The sequence below is a fragment of the Chroicocephalus ridibundus genome, chromosome 4 (assembly GCF_963924245.1).
Source record: "Chroicocephalus ridibundus chromosome 4, bChrRid1.1, whole genome shotgun sequence".
Lineage (NCBI taxonomy): Eukaryota > Metazoa > Chordata > Aves > Charadriiformes > Laridae > Chroicocephalus > Chroicocephalus ridibundus.
The window spans coordinates 38077925-38102023 of NC_086287.1; the positions used below are offsets into that span (position 1 = coordinate 38077925).

At 37.1% G+C, this 24099-nt stretch overlaps 1 protein-coding gene across 1 annotated transcript in view; it reads right to left on the reverse strand.

The window, feature by feature from the left end:
• Nucleotides 1-24099, reverse strand: part of RASGRP1 (RAS guanyl releasing protein 1) — a 43842-nt gene that overhangs the window by 7508 nt on the left and 12235 nt on the right. The window contains exons 3-13 of the mRNA XM_063332659.1: nt 17048-17153; nt 14822-14884; nt 12868-12999; nt 11626-11779; nt 8165-8338; nt 7426-7542; nt 5420-5695; nt 3056-3136; nt 2339-2443; nt 1173-1282; nt 389-533 (exon numbers count right to left, since the gene is read on the reverse strand). Of these exons, the coding sequence (XP_063188729.1) occupies nt 389-533; nt 1173-1282; nt 2339-2443; nt 3056-3136; nt 5420-5695; nt 7426-7542; nt 8165-8338; nt 11626-11779; nt 12868-12999; nt 14822-14884; nt 17048-17153 (1463 nt within the window). The remainder of the gene's footprint in view (nt 1-388; nt 534-1172; nt 1283-2338; nt 2444-3055; nt 3137-5419; nt 5696-7425; nt 7543-8164; nt 8339-11625; nt 11780-12867; nt 13000-14821; nt 14885-17047; nt 17154-24099) is intronic.

Genomic DNA, 24099 nt, shown 5'->3' on the forward strand with positions numbered 1-24099 from the left:
ATGCCAGCTAAACTGGGGATTGGTAGGACAGTCAGTTTTACTAAATCTTTCTGTGCCGTAGGCAGGGGACATGTCAAGTCTGTACCAGGACATGAGTTCTAAGAGCCCCATGGAGTGGAAGGCTCTGGATTTGGAAGTCTTGCCTGAGACTGTGTTTGGTGACACAACCGAACACCACAAGGTAAGAGCCATGTTTAAACAGATAATAGTACTGCCAAAAGGGTGTAAATGGTACCTTAGATAGCTACGCAGGCAGAAGCCTGGTGTTCTGTATAGCTTCACTGGTTTTATACAGATCTATTTCTGTAATAATCATATGGTGATTATGACATTAAAAAAGGCATTATTCTAAACAACGTTAACAGAATTTACCAAAAAGTAAACTTACAAATCCAGCACAGTTGTCACAGAAAGTAGGCCTTAAGTAAGTGGTCTCTTGGAAGTTGTGAGCAAAGCCAAGTCCTAATTTGGAATAGATTGAGCTAGCCCTCATAAAGTAAGCTGTTATTTCATCCCTGCTAATCAGGCCTTCCCTGAAAATAAACAAGAATAGTTGTTTGTGAGACATAGCTTTTTTTAAAGCATAAGGAGAATTAAACATGTATTTCTTCACAATTTATATGGCAATAGTTTCATGGGCCAAAAAACTACAGTGATCTCAGTAATCTTGTCAACTGCTCCCAAAGTCTACAGAAGCTTATCTATCCATGTAAAATGCAGCCTGTAAGGATAAACGAAATATCTGCATATGTGATGCATCCTCAGAACTACTTCATACAAAACCTCTGAATAATCACTATTGTATTTTTCCACACATTGATATGTTGAGAAAAATGTTCTTAATTTGACCAAAATATACATTTGACAATTCTCTATTTTAATCTTAGAAAAGTTCTTTAGTAGTATATACTGAATATCATTCAAAAAATTCTTTCTTTTTCTATTATCTGTTCTTCCTCCTACATCAGCCTGGTTACCACATGTACGCTCATGAAGATGTCATTCACAACACATATAGAAGATGCTTTTGTCAGTTACGATTTCACCTCTATTTGTGGGTCAAGAAGGTGATTTTACCACTCTAATGATAGAAATAAAATTTAAAAACAAAACCCCAAAACCCCCTCCCAAAACAGATGCTACAAAGTTGATAAGCCAAACTAGGTACTCACCAGTCCTTGGCCATTACACAAAATGAGAATGGAAAACTGGCAGCTATCTTTTCAAATTCTTCCTGGGAAATGTATCCATCCTGATCATGGTCATAATTTTTGAAGACAGACTGTGCAAGATAATAGTTTAAGTAGAACAGTTTATAATGTGGATGGGTGGGCTGAAATACCACTTTAGAAAGCGTCCACAATATTTACAGATTTCCTCTCCCACTTTCTCCCAGTATCTATTAAACAGTGCAACAGCCTAACTGCTTTTTTCGCTTGAGACTAAAGCAGCATTATGATTTCTTGATTTGTAGCAAAATGTAGATAAGCCTACATAGGCTGGACTAAATGCTTCACTACACAATGACAGCTCTTTTTTAGTTTCACTTTAAGATCATTATGTCCGGACCTACATATATAACTTGTACTAATGCTCTCAATTAGTGCTCTCAGTGATGATCTCTGTAGCCAAATCAGTGTAGCTGACTAGCTTATTTCATCAGGTCAATGTTATGTGAAAAGTAGTTATATAACAGAATTGTCATGTAGACACATATTTCCACTTGTGGAACAACATTACTGTTTGCCTCTGGCACTAAGGCAAGGAGAACACCTAGGCCAAATTAGAAATATATTCCAAAAGAGCATGCATCAAAGGACACCTAACAATATTAGAAGTGTTTAGAAGGAAGAGATGAAGCAGGGATGCAAAGACAAGCTCTTTACCTCTCTCTCTCTCTCCCCGTCAGTTTTGGAATCAATTACCTGAGCCTACTTGATGGTTTCCAGTAAAGCAGGTGACCCAAAAGAGAGAGAAAAAGTAGTGGCTGCTGGTGACACAGCCGTTGAGAGGCCCACTTTCAGACTCCACCAGTAACATGATGTTGGAGTCCCTGGTAGAAATGGACTCCCTGGCCTCTTGGAAGAATGGAATTACATAAACCAGCATTCACACTCCACACTGGATCCTTAGCCATTTAAGGAATTACCTTCCGTACCTCATGGGCCACTGCTGCTATTTACAGCTAGGCAGAAATATCTCTTTGTGAGGACAGAAGTGCTTACCGACTCAGCACAGCTTTGAATGTGTCCAGTATTTTTTCCCTTCTTTGTATCTTCTCATACCTAGAGATTAAGGCTAGACTGATATGTAAGGTAAAGAAGCCAACCATACTTACATCTACCATCCTCTGAACGTGCTTGCTGATGGTTTTTGGATCAGGTTTTGGGGCTATTCCTGAAGCCCAGTCTACAACTACTGGTGGTCTGGAAGGTGTCAAAGGCTAGAATAAATTGAATGCAACTTCATCAGTACCACATGGAAAGATTTTTCAGTATTACACTTCTTTCATTTGTGACAATGGACTATGTGCTACAGGACTGCAGAAGTGGCCTGTTGGATCCAACACCAGACTTTTGATAATTATGTGGTACTTCAGAGGAAGCTCTTCCCTGAACTGTCCAAAACACCAGTTGTTCCTTAAATTGCCACAGCTCACTGACAGCCCTGTAAATTCACCGTGTTTTTCATATTTATAAAACAGGAACAAACATACAATATAACACTCATGGGTCTCATCATTTGAATCACATAAGAATTCTTCATTTAAAAGAATCAGTTTCAATTGCCAAGATAGAGCCTGATGTCATGGCTCTACACAAGTAAGTTCATTTGCTTCCATATTATAAAACCTGATATGGTGCTAGCTCTCCCATACATTCTAGCTTAGGTTTCATCATCAACCAAACAATTTATGCTTTAACAGATTTTACTCAGTCCGTAAAGCTAAAATGCTTCCAATGTAGCATAAAATACAATTAAATGAATTCAAGGGATAAAAGTTACGTTACTCATTAAAAAAATGTTTTTGTTAAGAATCCGGAAAGGCCCTTACAGCAGCTCGGTGACTTCGTGGCTCTCGTGCATAGGAAAGCTCATAAATTTCATCTTCTGTGTAGTAAAGATCAAGGGACAGCTGAAAACAAACACAACATTAGTTTAATCCCAAAACAGTCACTATTACTTGATAAACTTGTTCCTGACGTGCATGAGTATTTTTTTGGTGGATTCATTTTTAATTTAGGTTGCACCTAAGAAAAATGCACTTGACCTGCACAGGTGCTCACAGTGATTTGAAATGGGTACTCTTCTAAATTCCAGACTGCTATTGCCATTATCTGGAAATCTGTAACATTACACAGCTACAGTCATTAGCATAGCAAGCGACTGTAGGCATAATTATCACTCGGTTAATAAGTAACCTGGAAAAAACTGTTACTCCCATAATATTCAAGTGGTCTATTGTGCGACTAAGCAGAAAAGCACCGTTCCAATGAAACTGTCCATCAACTCAAATTGTCAGAAAACTCTTGTTTAAACATGTCATATTTACCCAATCCAGCTGTGACCATGTTGAACTAAAAAGTATATGATAAGGACTTGCATAGTCCATCTTTTTGGGATGGTTCCATTTATGGGGAACCTTCAGCTGTTAACAGCAATTATGTAAAGCAAGAAACAGTATACCTGGGTAAATAAAGAAATTTGAGAAAATTATCAAATTCAAACTTTTGCTTTTGTGTGTGCCCTGGAAAATAGTACAGCAAATATAGTATTGACTGGGAACAAATTTCAAGCTAAGATTGAAGACTGGTAACACCACACTTTTTGAATATTTACATGAAAATATTCACACTAGACATGATGGAATAGAAAAGCCAGATGTAAATGTGATACAAGCCTCAATCTATGGCAAGTCCAAAGAAAAGACAGACTTATTACAGAGTGTCAAGATCACGAGAGTCACATGTATATAAACTAAGGAATGAAAATATGCTATTTTCTCCAATGAATAACCTTACTCAAATTGCAGATATGCAATAACCTTCTTGTGAACAACTGCAAGAATTACTGGTGTAGTCATAACAGTGAGTAATTTTAGATTCTAGGGGAAATCTTAAAGTAGTTTCTGACACTTAAAAATCAAAAGTCCAAATGTTAGGACACTTCTATGAATTATTGACTTATGTATGTAATTAACTAGTACCACTTCAAACTTATTTGCCTGCTAATGGGAAAGCATATGACTAAGGAAACAGAAAGAGGAAGAAGACTGTTGGAAAAAATCAGGGAACAAACAGGAGAATTATGCACCCTGGAATATTAGCAAATAAGAAGCTCCTGTTTTGAAAAGAAGTATTTCTTTTAATTTATGTTCTGTCATATATAGCTGCATGAAATTGTGGCCAAAATTCTACATATTTGTAATAGCCATTTTTATAAAACATTATTTAAAATAAATACATTAAAAAAATTAAATAATTAAAATAAAATTAAATAATTAAAATAATTTGAGACAAAACATTTAAAATATTTAGCAGGAAGAAATTCACCACTTTATGTAGCTCTACTTCAGGCCTTGGGCATATGCACTTCAATTTCACACACAAGTGCTCCCAGAAAGAATAAATAACCTCAACCACAGAAGCATTTTTATCTATTAGCTTTTTGCTGAAACAGGGCTTGTAATCAGGAAGTGGAAGCAGCCTACTTAGTTCTTCCATGCTGAGGTACTTGTTAAGGCCAAACAAAACTGAGAAACAAAAAAAATACAGGATTTTAACTTACTAGGAGAAGATAAAACTATTGTTGTGACATACATCCTAGGTACTATCAATTTTGTTAGTGACATGGCACTGACTAGATACAACTGGAAGAGCAATACAACTATATTTGACTAACGTTTATGTCAGGCAGTTTTTTAGTACCAGAAGAAATTGGCTAGAAACGTGGTATGTTTAACCCTACACATCTCGAGGGACTGAACTTTCACATGAAAGTTTGTGTGTTCAACACAAGGAAGCTTTGCATGCAGTCTTCTGCCTCCAAGATGCATCTAAGAAAGCTTTCTATCTTTCTCCCTATTTAGGCGTAACCAGCTGAGGATTCAGAGCGTTTCCTTAGTGAAAGTACAAACAGGATGCATACTACTATAGCAAAGCAGAAATAAACATTTCCTTCCCTTATAGAAATAATCGGAAGCATACTGCTGAACTGGCACCTCTATCTACCCTTGCTACCAGATAAATCAGTATCAGTAACTTTTTCTCTTCTTCTATTAACGTACGTTTCCTTAAAGAAAAAAAATAATCTTACAATATTATATATTTATAATTAATGGAATTCTCTACTTAGTTGTTTGGGAGGTATATGAAGTTATTTCTTAAATGGAGGCATTTGTCTCATCTAACAGACTTACCGTAAGCAAATGAACAAGGTCCATATTAGCCTCCAGGGGAAGTGGAATTTCCTGAAGTTGTATCAGCTCATTTATGTGGTTATACAGAGAGTATAGTTTGTATATGTTAATTTTTTTGTCCTCTAAGTAGTCTGGCATGCCCTCATAAAGTGATATCAAGTCTTTCAGGTGGACCCCAAGGATTGGGATCTTAAAGTTACTGCACTCGTTATAGGCACGTCGGTAACTATCATAATTTCTGTATGATGAAAGCAGTTCCGTCATCTCATTAAACACCTAAAAATAAAAAGAAAACAAAAAAATCAAATTCAGTTACTGTTTTTGTTCTGGTCATACAGCACAAGAATTTCCCCTGTTACTGTTAAGGGGTTTACTCAGAATGACTCTTGAAACGGATTTTAAAATTTTAGGCTTCAAATGAAATCTAGGTATTCACCGCACCTAATTTAACCACAATATGTAGTTATAGACAGTTAATCTACAGCCTAATCTGTAATGCTGGTCTTCCTACATTCCCTATTTAGTCAATGAAAAGAAATAGGATCCCTTCAAATCAAGGGGATGTGTATGCAGTTAATGCATAAGCACACCACGTGCTCTCTGACCTTCATCAAAGCAACCATCGTCACCTTAAAATGTGGAATGCCTCTGGCTTCCAGGTCACCAGCTGGAATCGGAAAGTCCTGGCAGAAAAACCCTACACTGTGCTATGGTCCCATCACAGCATGACCAGAACTCCCACTACAGTTCAAGGTGGCACACATGTGCTTTTAAGAAAACTTTTTTACTATGGAATGAAGAAGAAACAATATATTGGACTTGTTGTAAAGGCCAAAGGAATCTTAAGTCTAGCAGTATAAATATTTCCCTTGTTTAAAACAGGTACAAAGCTGACTCTCAACATTATAAAATCAATGGACCAATGTTTTCTCGTGGAATTTTCTAACCGCTTGATTTTTAACCTTCACAAATTGTTCATTACAGTTAAACTTTAAATTGTGTTCTCAAGTCACTAATTACCAGTCTTTATTTACCTGCTTTCTATTAGCTCTTGTATACAATTTCTCGATGCAAAAAGTTATTCAAATGGACACGTATGCCGTCCTTTCCCCATAATGACAACATTTGTAAAACATGCTTCTAAAATAAGCTTGCTAACTGGTTTTATAGATCCTGAGGAGCTGCAACCATTATCAGTGGGAGATCACACTTCTGGTCTGTACTCCAGGTATGCACTGTTCATTCAAGCTGATCATACTGTGATCAGAACAGGTTCATTAGATACCTATATGAAATCTTTCAGGCCCCAAACAAGATAAAATAGTAAAGCTTATTAGCTTCTTAAGAAGCCATTTCGTTGCTAAAAAATATTCTTTCCTTCACAGTTTTAGTAGTCAGAATCTCAGCAAAAAATATATCCACCTGTATTTCACAATAATTAAATTGGAAATTACAACTGATTCCTAACATTCCACTGCATTATAATGTGTGTGTATTAGGGCTAAGTTTGTTCAAGTGTGAACTAGATAAAATTTGTCATAGGGAAAGATCAGATGAACAAAACCAGTCCTTTCAGTTTTAAATTCAAAGTGCAGAACTCTGTGCTAGCATTTCATAGGCTCAGGATGGTCAGCGTTGTTATGGATGACAATAGTTTTGTTCTCAAATGTTCCAGGATGCAATTCCCTGCTTTTGTGTTTGAATGCTATTCTGTACTACTGCATATACATGAAAATGCAGCTTGTCGTATCCGAGTATTAAAAAAGAAACTTTAGAAAAGCTATACAAATCTTGAAGAAAGGTGGGGTTGGAAGTGTAGGAGTAACCGGTGTCGTAGAGATGAAACGACAAGGAAAAACCCTCCAAAACCAACGGAAGTCTTCCTTTTTTTTTTTTCTGTCTTTCTCTCCATCTTATCCAATGAAGTAAAGTTGTTTTTTGTGTGTGTGATGACAAAAAAAGTTACAGGTTATCTTATTTGTAAAACTTAGAGAAGCAATACTAACCTTAATTACATCATGAGGAACACATGAGCTTGTTTCCTTGAGTCTGGAAATGGAACTGTGACAGAGACCTCCTATCACTGCCATTAATGTATTGAAATTCTGCAGCTGGTGGAGCTTCTGTGTTGAGATACAAACAAATCAGTATTTATAATTTAAAGGTTCAATATGCACATCCAAATTCTACATTTCCTCTATCGTCTTCCTCTAAAGTTTCACAAGTTTTGTTCCACTATCCATCTGACTTTATTCATTTTGGCACTGAGTTGTGATTTCACAGGGTGTAACATGTACTTATCCTACTGTTATTAAATCAGATATTAATTTTGCAGATACAGTGAGTCTTCAAAGTACTTCCTCAGTACTGCTCCCTCTTCCCGCAACTAGGGGAAAGCCTACCACAACTGGGTAGACTACCAAAGATATCATAATGGTTCATGCTTTGAAAGGTATGCAGTCACAGCTTGGAATCTCACAAGCTGACTGAAAAGCAAGTCTAGTTTTCCAGTGAAAACAGCTTCTTCAGAATGGATACGAGAAAATCATGTTGTCATGATACTGTACTGTCTGAACACTTGGTAGGAAACCCCAGCATATGCAAATATGCATGCTGCATGCATGAACCAGGAGACCAGTGCCAACACTCTCAGCTGACCCTACAGTAGTAGTGTGGGAAGAGCAACTAAAGGGCCATATCAGTGAAAGACAAAATAAACACCACGCATGTCAAAATTTAACTGACCTGTGCAACATGAATGAACTTGATGAACACTTCAGCCCGAAGCTGTGGTGTTGGTCTGCTGAGAACCATTAGCTGCACCCACTGAGAGATACCATTGCAGAGAGCAATTGATCTTTCCATTGTTGGATTCTCCTTCACACAACTATTCACAATGTAGTTCTGATAATCTGAGAACTTAAAAAACAAAAAAGCGTCAACGAAAACTCATCTACAGTTTCATATACCTCATGATCTGTGTCTACTTTTCAAATGAAATATACAAGATATATTTTACACCTTAAATATCCATAAGACTGAAATCTCTCCTTTGTCAAAGCTTTGTTCAGTTCAAAGTACGCAGCATCAACTGAATTAACTGAAAGCATCTTTTCTCCATAATTTGTATCCCATCATTTGCATCATGTATATCTCAGGAACCTTGGCTCTAATAAACCTCTTATAAACCCTAGGATAAGTAGAACTGGGGCTTTCCTCCCACCCTCAGTGGCTCCATATATTCATTGAATCTAGGCTCCTACAGGCAAGGTTAAACTGAATTTAAAGTGTGATAGTTTAAAGAAATTTAAGGCAGTTAAGTGTTCAGTTTATGTAGCTAGGGCACACTTTTGAATTAAGTGACACTAATACGAAAAGCAAGTTCTATGAGATTACTACAAAATTGAGATAAAGCCATTAGAAATGAGGTATACAGATTCCTTAATATTTTTTAATACAGCTTGTGAGATTCTCTTATTTAAGCAAAGCGATCTAAAATTCTTCAGTAGACACCTGTACGTGACAAATACATTTTTTAAGCCATTATTCCCACTGAGATCAAAGAGAAGCAATCATTTGACCAGGCTGGATGGGGCTTTGAGCAGCCTGGTCTAGTGGGAGGTGTCCCTACCCATGGCAGGGGGGTTGGAACTAGATGATCTTAAGGTCCCTTACAACCTGAACCGTTCTATGATTCTATAATTTGTTTTTGTTGATGCAATATTTATTCATTCTCTTGACTTATCTGTTAACAAGTATACACAAGAATTTGAATCATCAGAAAATTTGACATGGGATTTAAGCATCCAATCTTTACTATGACCACTAATATTAACATCAAAAACAGTCATAGCTGTAATAGACACCTATTCCTTTCTTAAGGCCACAGGAATATGCTTAATAGCACTGATCCTTAAGAAAAGGCCCTAAATTGTCAGGCTGCTGTTTGTTTCTTGCTCTCCCTCTCTCACTTTCTCTCCACTTTTTAACTTTTTCCACCCATTTAACAAGAACTATTAACACTTTAAAAAGCAGGTATGACAGCAGACATCTCTGGATTTCTCCTCTTATTAAATTAAAAATGGAACATTAACAGTAATAATGTCTCTGAGATTACATAGTACTTACTTATAACTATTGTTTGAATTTTGAACCCCAGCCAGATTTGTCTGGATCTTGAAATGTAAGCAACTACTCTATACAGATAGATAATTTTTCAGTATCTGACTACATAATTATGGACTTCATAGCAGTTTCAGTAAAATTATGAATCAGTTTGATTAGTTTATATTTTGTTCTCAACAGCTCTCTTCTTCAGAAAAGGTTTTTTTTAAATGCTGAACAAATTTGTATCTAACATACTACTTAAAGTTTCAAAACAATTTTGGTGCATGAATTTATTAATGAGGTCAGCTGTAACAAGCTTGTTAGTGGCGGATACGGTAAAGAAGTCCAGGTACTTAAATAATGCAAGATTCTGGTATTGCAATGACTAACTTATTAGCCTCATCAGGAAAGCAGAATCCAGATTCTTACAAAAGAGTGTAACCTCCCTGTATTTTATAACTATAAATTAAAATGGTTCCCAAACACCAGCACACCTGCAGTCATTACCCTGTGAACACCACTCTCTGCATTTTTCTTTGCTGCAAGATACATGGTGTCTTGTGGAAGATTTTGCTGTGTGCTCTGTATGTTCAGGGGATCAAGTATTCCTTTCTGACTTTCAAATGACCAAACCTCTGACCATTTGCAACCTTTCTCCTGGTATATGCTGCCATGTTAGAATAACAAAAGGATTCTGTGTCTTAGCACATCATGAACACATTCTGCAAAGAGTTATTGAATTTAGCTATTTATTATTTACACATTATTTTCTGATCTGAAGTTTTGGTAAACTCAATTTATACAAAAACCTACACAGGGACCCTGCATATAAAATGTATACAAGTACGTAACTGTTGGAACTCTAGAACACACCTGACAGTCTGACTGTGATCATACTTCTTATGCTCATTAATCATAACCTTATGTCTGCACAGAGCTTGAAAATGTTAAGAGTTATATAAGCTTTGGATATTATTACTGCCTACAGGCAGCAATCTGTGCATGACTTTGGTTCTATGGCTTTTTGAATTTAACATGAAGAGTCATGTACTGTCAGCTCAAAATAAAGTACACTTAACACATGACTGTGAAACATGATCTCACACGATTGTGAAATCTTCCACAATCTATTGAGAGCCCCTTTCCTCGCAAGACTTCACCTTTACATTATAATGTTCTAAAAAAAACCTAAAACACTAAATAAAAAAAATAAAAAAACTAAAAATCCCACTTTGCTTTCACTGTTGTCATCACACTGATTTTGCAACTATCTTAGATTTTGATGTCTAATGTTCACTTTTCTCTTCTACATGTAAACTGTCTCAAGTTTGAATAGAAGTCATGTTGTAGCATACAAGGATGCAAGTGAAGCCAAGGTGCATAGGGAACTTAGCATTTTAACAGCTACCAACATAGCTGAGAAAACAAATCAAATGACAGAAAACATAAATGAGATAAATCCTTAAGAACTGGTTTTGTACTTGAAAGCTTGTGTAAAAAAATATTTTAAACCCCTCTTACATTAAAAAAATGGCATTTTCTCAAGTGCTTTCTCATGCCTAGTCTTTAATTTGTTATGCAAAATGAAAAATGGCAAGCAGAGTCCAGTGGAAGTCTTCTATACAGACAGTCCCTTAGTCACTGCACAAGAATGCTGCAGAGCCACAGGAGGTTAGCATTCTAGGAGAATATTCCAAGTTTCCGTCATCCCATTTTCAGCCTGATTACTGATTTGAGTCAAAGGAGGCTGCTTATTTCTGTGCCAAATGACACCACTTGTTCTAAAAAGTTCTTCTTGGAAGAAGATCAAATGGTTTACTCCTCTTCCTTCCAACTGACCTTGCCCCAACTCTGTTACACGCTTGCTTAAAAGGTTCACTCACCCTCTGTCAAATGACTGCAGCAAAAGGGTATGTATTCAGAGTAAGTACCACTGGCCACCTTCAACACTACTAAAACATAAAGAATCTGGACACAGACCCGGCTTATCCACCAGCTTGCAATGCAGGGTTAATCTGTAATACTACCCTCTCTCATCTTTTTTATGTCCTTCACATCTTTGTTTTAAATAAATAAATAAATAAATAAAAATAACTTACTGATATTCTTCTGAAAGACTTGAATTCAAGGTAGGTAAGATGGTCTGACAGCTCCTCTGGTTCAAGGTGATCAAAAAGAAGTGAGACTTTCCGTTTCTTACTGGTGTTGGCCTTTACACGCTGTGTCAGCTTTCTAGACCAATCCCTAGAATTTCTTTCAGACAAATTTTAAAACAAAATTATCCTGAGTTATTTTCTGAAGAGCAAACTTTTCCTCTCTCCCTAATAGAAAAGTAACATTGTTTTCATGCCTTACTGCAAAAAACGTGAATTATTTGAATTTCTAAACAGCAACCTCCTTTTATAATTAGAGATTATATGACAAAACATTATTGTTAGTCTTTATTATATTGATGTGGCACGTTAAGTACAATACAACTACATTACTAAACAGCATAAGACTATATATTGCACTTCCAGAATTGTTGTCCATAACTTTGTCTTCACTGAACACATCCAGTGTTCCTCCATTTAATAATTCTTACAGACTTCCTTGACCAGTCTCTGAGTAGGCAGCGTCCCCCTATGCTATTCACCCATGGAGTAATGAAATTTGATCGGATTTCAAAAATTAAATATCCTTTTTCACAACCATATATAAAGCGTATGCCAAATTCTGCTCTGCTTTTGCCTGTGCCTTTCCAACCAAAGTGTGAACTGACACTGTTATACCGTTCCACAGAAGTATCTTACTCTTCATATAACAAGAAAGGTTCTCTTCCCAAGAAAAAACTATGTGATGTATAGCTGTAGGATTTATTCTTGACCGGACAAGTAATTTTATAACTAAAGTCATATAAAATAGTATCAAGAGTTTGATACTTCTTTTACCTTTGGTGTTAAAAAAATAAACACACTTTTTTTACCTCAGCTGTTACCCAGTCAAAACGTATTCTCCCTTCTCATTGACTTCAAGTGATCTTTCAAAATCATCAGGCCTCTACAAATTTTCTGTTCCCTGGATTAGTAAAATTTATCTAGCATAGAGAATCAGCACAAAGTCTACACAGCAGTTACCCTCAACCTAAGTCATTCTTGAAAGGCATTCTGTTCCTCTAGATAATAGATATATTTCACCTATAATGGTCTACAAGCTCTTCTAAGATAGATAGCATATGACTTATTAAAATTAACCCACTATAGGAACCATTATCCTGCTATACTAGAGAGACCCTGTATAGGAATAAAGGAAATTCGGAGCAAAAGTTTGTTTTCCGAGCGTATTGAGACGTTGGCACTCACATTTGAGTTGTGTCAATTAGACGACAGTGTAACTCCTCACCATTAGCTTTAACCAGTTCTTGAAATTCCTCCATAGTTGTGGATAGTTTAGAGTCCATTTTGAACATAACCCAGAACTCTGTAATCCAATACCTATTGCACATTGAGAATACAGAAACACAAAAGTAAAGGTTTTGCTTTCACATCAGTAAGGCTGAAATTTAGATAGTTGCTCCTGTTAATGAGTTGTGTTTCTTCTTGACCAGCTTCAGGGAATAAATCGTGCTTATAGATGCTTTTGCTAGGCTTTTATCAAAAATCAAAATTGCAAGATTAAAAACTAATTAGAAACTACCTGACTTAATGCCATATAGAACTATACTACGTATATGTTTGCAATAAATTCAATTTTTAAATTTCTACTTTCACATTAATTCTAGATAATACGCATGTTGATTTTTTCTTCATGAACTTCTATATAATTTTATATATTCCTTTAAAACTTGAAATTATTTGGTCTGAACATCAAAAAAATGCACTATGCTAGTCAGAATTTTATCTATTAACCAAAGAAAAATTTACTAATTAAATATATTTCATAGTTTAGAGGTGATTCAATCTCACATGCACAAAATACTTTCAGAGAACTACACTTTGTTGGGCACTCAAATTGCTTCAGTCATATATTCTATATTTCAATTCCCATATGTGACTTGTCACCCATTGTGGTGGGTTGACCCTGGCCAGCAATTAAGTACCCACCCAGGTGCTCGCTCACTCCTCCCCCCTGCAGCAGAAATGGGGGAGAGAATAGGAAGGGCAAAAGTGAGAGAAACGTGTGGGTCAAGATAAAGACAATTTAATAACTGAATGAAAGAAAAAAGCCAGCCAACCAACCAACAAACCAGGTGATGCAAAGGCACTCACTCACCATCTCCCACAAGACACCCAGCCAGTATCCAAGCAACAGCTATTTTGGAATGACTACCCCCCAAGTTTTTATTGCTGAGCATGATGCTATATGGCATGGAACTCGCCTTTCGGCAATTCAGGTCAGCTGTCCCAGCTGTGTCCCCTCCCAGCCTTAAGCTCACCCCCAGCCTACTCTCTGGGGGGGGGCGCAGCAGAGTGAGAAACAGAAAGTCTAGACGCTGTGCAAGAACGAAAATGTTGGTGTGTTTTACTCACAGACACAAAGCACATCGTCATGGGGGCTGCTATGAAGAACGCTAACTCCATCCCAGCTAGACCCAATACACCCATGCATGTAAAAGTCTGTGCTTGCTGGAAAAATGGAAATGCGCATTCTTATGAATGCAAGTATGTATGAATTTGCCCAGAAGCAAAAATGTTCCCAGATCACACATAATACGAAAAGCATTCTGACCTAACCAATAATCTGCTTTGAGATAATAAAATCACCATTTAAAACTCCTAAATGTTACTACTTATTTCCCATTTTGTGTAAAAAAGAAATATCATACGCTAATCTATTAGTTTTCTCTAAACTGAGAAATCAAACTTTACCATACTTAATTAAAAAAAAAGTGATCCAGGATCATTGCAATTGACTACTTAGAATTACGAAGTAGAATTACCTACTGAATACAACAGTTTTGCTTAATATGAAAATAGCTGCAATATCCCATTTCATTTTTTTTTAATGGATCTATATAATACTATTAGACACAATGCCACGAATTCCTGAGCACTGTCAATTTTCACCAGTGTTTAAGATACACATTCACACAGACTCAGTTCAAAACTGTGACCCAACAATTCACGCACTGACTTCAATGGATGTGCGCAAAGCCCATAGGGTCTTTTTCTGTAAAGCTGCTAAAGTGAACCTTGAAAAAGGGAAGCAGTATAGCTGTTTCTCTTTTTAATGTCAGCTTAAGGTATGGAAAAGCATTCCTACATATGGCACATGGATAGCTGCAGAGTAATAGCTATCACGCAAGAATATTCTTACCTCACAAAATAGCATATCTTTACACACAGAACGGAAGATTTATTTTCTAAAGCATTAAGATAGGTAGAAAAGCGTTAAGGAAAACCACATCCATTCACGTATGATATGAAATGCGACATGCTTGATACTTCCCTACCTGTGAACAGTAGGAATCATTCTACTGATGGCATATAATATCAGATTAGGGTTTTACGTGAGTGTATACGAAGTATATTCCAAGATCATTAGCAAAAGTTTATTGTAAATATAACTACCATAAGTAATACTGATGTAGCTGCCCAAGTACTGAGTAGCGTTAAGTACTGAAACGATTCTGCTTTCTACCTATGTTTCTTTGCGACATGTCTCAAAATTTCTAATAAATCTTATGCACTTGCACATCTCACTAAAATTTTAAACAGTAATACCAAATTTATCAAGTACTGCTTTTATGAAGAAATCCTTTTTGGTTAAGTACGATTCATTGGAGCTTTTCCAAAAAAGATGCTATTTTCTTTTAAACATAACCAGTTGTATACAATGGTAGTGAAAAATGTGAAATGCCTCTCCTTGCTAACCTCACCTTTCTAACTCCGTGACAGTTTTCATTTGACTTGCTGTGATAACTGGAAAGAAATACCAATACTTTTAGTCTATTAGCTCTATAAAACATATTTTGATACTGTAGACAATGTCTTTTGAAGACACTGAAAATCCATTTGGAAAATGTATTATGCATACCTTGATTCTTCTTCTGTAGATTACACACGTATTTTCAGTACTAAAAAACATAATTTAATGAAAACACCTTGTGGATCCTCCCACAATCTGATTGAAATTAACTGCAGCCTAAATCTGCCACAGCTGAGGGGACATACCATCCACGGTTTAAGCACCCATATTAAGTGCTTAAATTAGGCTGACTATAGAAGTAACGAGGTGCGAGTAAATTCCCAAATATTTTGAAGGGCCCCAAACTGAATGTCTGAAGTTAGATGGCTTTCAGATCCCCCATAGCCCTGTAAAATCACTCACATAATTTAGGGGATGGAAAATGGTGAAACTAGGACATTTGCAAGGGTTTTCAAAATACAGGAACCCAGACTATCTGATACATCCAAAATGGTCTTTACCTTTCAATCTCTTTACAGGGAGCTATACACAGAGTCAAAAACCAAGCTTACAAAATATGCACGTCTGATAAGTTTGAATCACTTCTCTGACTGTAGAATGCATTACTTCTCAGAAACATGCAAGCAATCACTTTGCTCCATTTTCAAAGAGTGCATGAGCCTAATTTAAATGCAACACTACACCACAGTTATAGCTTAGTACGCTTGATCTAACACTTGTGGTTAGAAAAGCAGCAGGACACCCAGAATCCACCACTACAGTAAAGCTCTGTTGTAAATGATGCTGCTTTTAAAAGCCAATAAGATACAGAGTTTGGGAGAAGAAATTATTATCGAAATCAAATTGTACTAAAATTGGCTGGAGATTTTTAGCACGTCAGGTCTGCTACTCCTGTAATGTGCTCATCTAATTAGGAGTAAACATTCTGTAAAGCTAAGAAGTCAGTTAATATATTCCTCAATTAAAAACTCCCAAGAAAGGCTAGTATTGCCAATTTGATCTAGTAGCCTCGTTGTGAAAAATCTAATGAGCCTGAAACACACATGTGTAAGTCCCGCCAGCCAGTTCAAAATGGGAACAAATAGGAAGGAAAAGCTTATGATTTATTTCACTGCATCATAATTTTGAGTATGTGAGTGAGAAATAATATTTGTTGAAAGTTTTCATCTCCAGATGATACAATCAGAATATTTTCAAAAATTACTCTTTTGTTCTTTGCTCTTCTACTTGTATGGAGGACAGAAAGAGAGAGAAAGGGATCGGAAACTTAAGCCCAGGTTCACTCTACCTAACTGAGGTGCCTACATTAACCTAGCATCTGCTAGGTATTCCCTCCATGGCAAATGGAGGGTGATTTATCCTACTTAAAATCTGAATTGGAGTTCCATCTTTTTCTCTTTTGATGACAAACTAAACCAAATAGGCAACCAGAAAACCCCAACCCTAAACCAAACAAAAACACACTATAGCACCAAAAACTGAAAAGAACAAGTGTATTGTTTAATTCGTGGAACAGTAATACTCCCATTGATTAAATATCCTCTACTTACCCATTTCAAAGTTGTCAAGCTATCTAATATTACCTTAAGAGCAGGCGAATACTACAAAGGATATAGATCAATGAGTTTCTGGAGCATGTCTGCAGAGGAGATGATAAACTGATGCATAGCCAGAATTATCTTTAGCAGCTGGTTGTTTTGATATGCATTTCCTTCTAAATCTGAAAAAAAAGAAGGAGTATTCATATTGAAATCTCAGTACACCTTTGGTAAACAACTTGCAAGAGGCTTTTCCAGAATATTAATTCTAATCAGGCCTGTTGACCTACGCTATTTAAAAAACAGCAGTAACTTACTTAGGAAGCGCATCATTGTTCTGATGAGAGCTATATAACAACAGCTATATTTCAGTACCAGGATTTGGAAAACCCTTACCAAAACTAAAAAAGGCAAGCAAAAAAAGCAAGTGTGTCTCAAAAGCACTCAAAATATCCATATAATTATACATAATGATCTTGGACCAGCAATGCACTTAAATGCTTAGCTTTAGGCAGAGGAGTATAACCTTTGAAACAAGTTAATGAATTGCGGAGCAAAAGAATTCAGTTACTGATCCATACCGGTCAGTCAGCGGCATGACTGGGCTTATCAAACAGAATGGCAATACTCTGAAGTGTTTGTGAGGTTTTTTGTACAGCTGACATACGTAACACTAAAGTACATGCACAGGTTGGGATCTATACCTAGATGTGCACGGAATGACATATAACATATGCAGAAGCCCAGAGGTCAACCTATGCATACTCCTGGTGGTGTACCTAAACGTCCTAACACATTCCTTGGAACTATGCGCTACAAGGATTTCACATGAAGTAGGTTTTTTAGACTACATCTATCTTCTGGGTCTTGAGAGGTTTTTTTTTCCATATTCAGAAAAGACCAAGGACATCAAATGTAGCAGAACATTTTAAAAAGTTTCCATTTCTGTAACAAACACAGTAGTGAAAGTGTTTGTAAATATTAACAGGTAATGTTTTTCTACAGCCTGCCATGAGTGAACTTAAGTAGCTTGAATTGGAATTAGACACCCGTTCAAACACAGAAGAAAATTTACCTTTTTGAATAATTTTAAATATGCTCTCCTCTACGAGGATAAATATCACTTACTTAAAGCAGCAATAATAGGAACAATACACAGAAGCAATGCATAGTAAGGCAAAATGGAAGAGACAGGTGAAACAGACACTATTTCACGTGCTGCAAATCTATTACTAGAGGCAGGGTGGAAATACTAAATTGCATAACACCAAAAGGAACATTAAAACTTAGCCCATTTGCAAAACAATATAATCCACGTTAGTCATTGCGCTAGAGTTTCCATGCCCTTCTACAGAAAGGTACCAAATGTGAAGAGCGAACCCCAAAGCCCAGCCCTTTCCTTTTGAACAATAAATAGGGTCTTTGGTAAAACTAATAAAGCCTGAATTCCTCTAGATCTGTCTCTTCTATTCTTCTCTCCACAATAGTCTTATTCATGCCCTTTATCACTACACTCTCCCCCGAAAGTCCTTTTCTTCTCTTCCCCACAACAATACCATAACTCCTCAGTCATGCTCAAAGCTATCAGCCACGCTCAAAGCTATCAGCCACACAAAAGCAATAGATGCTGTGCTTGAACCCAGGCCAACTGGCCAGGCAGCAGATCCAGTCAAACCAATGCTGGGCTCACACAGCTGACCTTACACCAACATGGGCACCCACCTGGATGTCTCTCTTCTACACAAGCAATTATTTGAGATTCCCACCCTTCCATCAAATTTAGTTTAAGCTGGCAGACAGGCTGACTCTATTTCATGCAGAGTAGGTGTAGTTGAGTGGGAAGGCAACTCAGAACAGCCTAGGTCTGTAGTTTACAAGCAAAGTTATTGTTTTAGCTGACTGTTTGAAGCCCTGAAAGCAGAGGATGTGCTGGGTATCATACCTGGTGTGAGTAACTCCATTCTTCTAGCAAAAGCATAGTTGGTTTGGAGGAAACTCATTACAATAAACAGTCTTGAAATATCTTACTACAGCCAGACTGTCAGGCAAGACAAGCAGAAAAATCCTGATCAGTAAATTCTGGCAGAGCCTACGTGAACATGCAGCAACCCACTCAGCACTACCAAGCCCAGAATGACAACTTTATGCATCAGGTGATCTTCAACAGCGAACATCAGAGACCATTTTCTGACTCTACCTTCTGTAGTTACGCTTAAATTGTAAGGAGCAATTCTATCCACAGTGATATGGGCGAGGGAAAAGTCTGCCTGTCCTACAGCCCCATAAATGAAAGCGGTATAGACCCCAAGTAACTAAAAGTTCTTGAGCTGCCTTTTGACTTATACTACAAGTTCTCAGTTTTATAGCATGAACTGAAGTTTATGATTTCCTTGTTCATGTTCTCACATAATTTCATTCATTACCTGAAGACTCTTGCACACAGACGCCTGTATCAATTTTCATCTATTTTACAAAACTTGGTGTTCTGCCAGAGCCTCCATCCAACAGCTCTTGTTTAATCAGAAAAGCAGTTCAATATATGCTTAACTTGGAAGCCAAATGGTTATGTGCACACATACTATTAAGTATATACAGCTGTAATTAAATCACCAGCTTTTCAGAAGTGCTCAGTATAGATCATCTCCAGCTGACAAAGAGAGCAAATAATTGACTGTCCTAGCAGTTTCTCCTCCGTGTGTATTCCAAAACCCTCTGCCACAACATAACACAGGTACCACCTGGCACCTGGTTCCAGATTGAATTCCTGTCCTCTAGAAGGTCCCTTTTCCATTTTACAAAGACGCAGAGAAAAACAGCATGCTCCCTACTAGTAGTGATTAGGTCAACCACATTTATGGTATTTTCTTGCATAATAGAAGTGCATTTATGCTTCACAACAACCAGACCTAATTATCGCACAACAGAGATAGACTTCATTATGATGACATGCAATTATTTTGCACGCATTAAAGCAGTACTATGTTTTGTGCTATCCATTCTCTCACCCAACTAAAAGGCTCATCTCCACAAAGAAAAACATTGTATTAGTGATGATTCAAAAACCAAAATAAACACTTTACAGCAAAAGTTCTTAAGGTTCCCTGTACAGTTCAGCACTGAACAGCAAGCCTGCATGGAATTGTAGCAGCACACAATTTTACAAACACATGCAGTATCAAATAGTTAACGTCACCTTCCTGCCCAATTTTAAAAGGAAGCACTTTTCAAGTGCATACACCGTGATATGGCAAATGTTACTAAAAAGAAAAATACTGAGTCTCATTCCTCTTCCATTTGTATTTCACAAATTCATAATTCAAAAAACTCTGTGGAGTTAAACTGGTAAAAACGGCCCTTAGGTGAGAAGAGACTCCAGCTCAGTTTGGGTTTCAGAACTGTCATTGGGTCTTTCGCACCTCTGCCCACTAGGTCACTTCTTTTCAGAGAGCTCATCTGTTAAACAGAGCTGTGTGTAAGGAAGTAACAAAAGTTATGGTAAACTACCTTTGTGCAAATGGTGGAGCCAATAAGAAGGCTTTTCTGGCAGTGTTGCAAGTGTCTCTGAATGCCTCTGCAGCCGTCTCTTGAACCTCCAGCAGTTTGTTTTAAAACTTTGCTGCGACTCATTTTCATTTCCGTTTGTATACCTGTTTCTAACCACACACCCTGCTGAGCAAAAACCACTATGTGAATACTAAATAAAGTGGAATGGGTGTGTTTCACTTAGTCAATTTACCTTAAAGAAAGCTGCAAAATACTGCATAAGCCTTAGCTTTGTTTCACTGCAGCAAGATACAAATAACCCACTGGTTACATGCTTTTCCTCCTGTAAGTGCCATTATTGTACGAAGATGTTTTTAACAAGGAAGTAGGAGTTGAATATACTTTTCCAGTATTTAACTACACGAGTGAAAGCACAAAGACATTTAGGGCTAAATATTTTATTATCTATGTAGTAACACAAAGCCACTAAAAACTACAATTACAAAAGTTCCATTGCATATGTGACAATCAGAACACACAAGGGCAAGAACATCCTAATCTAAGCCCATCAGCCACTCCATTGCACAATCCAAATGGTGGCTCCCTGTAATCCGTGATTTAGAAATAACTGAAGTATCACTTGTTCCTAGAATAGTTGAAAGAATCAAAGCACTCAAAAGCCAGTAAGCAAGGCTTTAAGAGCAAACTGCCTGCTTTTCACGATGTCCTGATGACCACCAAGCCTGCAGTAAATATACTTAACAGAAAGAGTATGTTCAATAGACAAGATGTTGTACTGAGACCTTCCCACTCGTGAGCGCAACGATAAGGCAACAGGAAGAATGCCAAGGATGTCTTAACTGAACTGAATTTTGCAAGAAAGAAAAGTTAGCTTTTCTAGGTCTGAGGCCTTTATTTCATAACCATTGTCTTTATTTCATAAGCAGGTTCCAACTCTATCACCTAGTGTACAGCTTGAAATGAATCAGAAGTGAATCACAGAGCACTGATACCATGTGATCAGTGACTAAGCTACTAAGAACATGAAAAACTCTTTGTAAACTCCCTTAAGTCTTCCAGTGGCTATCAAAAGTACCACCAAATAATGCAATGCAAGAAAGCATCAAGCAATTGCCAGGCAGTCTTATTAAATGCAAAGCTGAAAGTCATGGGTTGCTATACTGGTGTGCTACATAGAACGCTTCAAGATTTATGTAAAGTGGTTGTTTTTTTTCTGGTGGCTGAAAGAAGATGGTGTGGGGATGTCTGCAAAGATTATTAAAGCAGCGTGTGATTTGAAAACGGGGGGAACTGATGTTCTTAAGGTCTCAAAGACCTTGATGAAACACACAGACATGTATGAAATATGGAGGTACATGTAGAAGTACATGCTAGGGCTTAGTGACTGAACTGAAACAGACATAAGTCAATGTCTCTGCCCCATACTCGAGGTGCAGTTCTACAAGATAACCTTGGAACGGGTAGAAGCAACCAAAATGGAACAAAATATTTCAAGTATTTCATGGATACTTCCTGGAACCTCCCTTCACAAATAGGAAACACTGTTCCCCTTCAGTTTAAACCTTACGCCACACATAGTAGTCTTCTTCCTACAGGCTTATTATTGCTGCTTTAGAATTTGGTCCCCTGTATCAGAGGCAGTCATTTAGCTCCAATAAATTTATCACATTTGGTCAGAATCAGATTCATAAGAAGCCACCATCCTGCCCCTTAGTTATGACACCACCACTGAGGGGCACCAAGCAGATTCAACTTAGACTAGGGTGTTTACTTTTTGAGTTAGAAATAGCCTTTATTTTTTAATGGCAGCTGAAAGCTCAGTTGATGACAGAAATCAGAGCTAGGAGCTAATGTACTCTATTCCCCTGCTCCAATGCAGAATCAGCTTTCTCAAAGCCAGTATGCTTCAGAACCAGTTTAGTTTGTTGTTAAAATTCTACAGGGATGAGGATTTGATAGCCTCTGTAGGTGATTTATTCCAGCACTTCAGCTTCTCCTTCACTAGAGTTCTCCTTCCTGTCTAATCAAAGACTTCATGTGACTTGGGCAGCCTAAACCCGTTATGCCTGGCCCCCAGCAGACAGAAAAAACATTCTCTTTCCCTTATCAATATATTTTCTCTATTTAAGGATTGCTTCACTCATCTCTTTCCTAAGCTAGAAAACACCCAATTTTTTTTCCTCAGAAGACAGGTTTTCTAGATCTCTGCTCAACTTTGATGTCCTTTTCTGAACCCTTTGCAGCTTGCACCTTTATGAAGCAAACCTGAATACAGTACTCCAGAGGAGGTCTTAGCATCAGAGTTATAATATTATTTTTAATATCCTGTACATAATACATATATAAAATTTATATAAATGTAAATGTGCATTTATAATGTGTATATATTAAAAAATAAAAATAAGCACACACATCCCTCTATGCACATGCTTATCTTCTTAGAGTTTCTGCAGTGGTACGATATCATTAAACCATTTTCAGTTTAAAAACCCATCTTCACGCTGAGATCCTTTTCTGCAGAAATGCTGTATATCAAGGACTTCACCATACTGTTTTTACCACCGATTACCATAATTGTAGAACTTCGTACTTGTCCTTAGTGAATTTTTCTTTATTTCAGATCATTATTTTAAGCACTTAATATCTTTCAGAAATAACATAACTTAATTACAATGTCCTTACAAAGATGACACACTAATTAGGTAAAAGAATGACTGTTTTAATTTTCACTGCAGCAGAAAGCAGGTAGAGTCTTGAGCTCTCCAACTTAAATTTAATTCTATACAGGATGGTGGTGGTTCCCCTCGTGCAACAAGAATGCTATAATGTTTACCAGACAGCACCGCAATACTCAGGGAATTGTGCCTAAAGCTTATTTCTTTTTTTTTGTTTTTTTAAATTGGCTTATTGTCCATACATGCTTGTAACTATTGAGTCATACATAAATTTATTTACACATGTAATTGGTCTTAGGAGGAAAAACTCCAAAGTGAAAATGATATCAAATCAGTATTTTCCAGAGAGGAAAGAATCATACTACTTTGTGATCCATCCCACACCAACAGAACCCTAAACAAGTCAAACAAACACAGATGTTGGAAGAGACCCTATAAACTTGACTTTCTCCAAGTCTGCTTCCCCCTTCAAACTCCCTACAGAATGGGGGGATGACAACAAGGACCTACTGCTGTTCCTCCAAATACTCATTAACAATGCAGATATACAGATATATCCAAGACACAAGTGAATCTAATATGCATCCAAAAAGGATAATAAGACTGTTCTGTGTGAGGGTAGGGAACATTAGGGGAGAAAAACCTCAAGGGAAAGCCATTACTCTCTCTCAGAAACAGCTTTTGGAAAGCTAAATCTTGCAGAAAGAGCTCTGGGTGGGTAATTCTTTGAAATGAAAACAAGAAGATAAAAGCTCTTGTCAAGGGGAAATGGGATGATTTTGAGAAATTAAAATGTACTTCGAGAGAAACCAAATGAAATGTGGGTGGAAAGCATTCCATTAGCCTTGGAAATTCAGATCAAGTACACAGAACAAGACAAAAAGTTAACACCACCCCCCCATACATTGTTCTACAGCATGTTTAAAATATTGATTTGAGCAAATTTAGA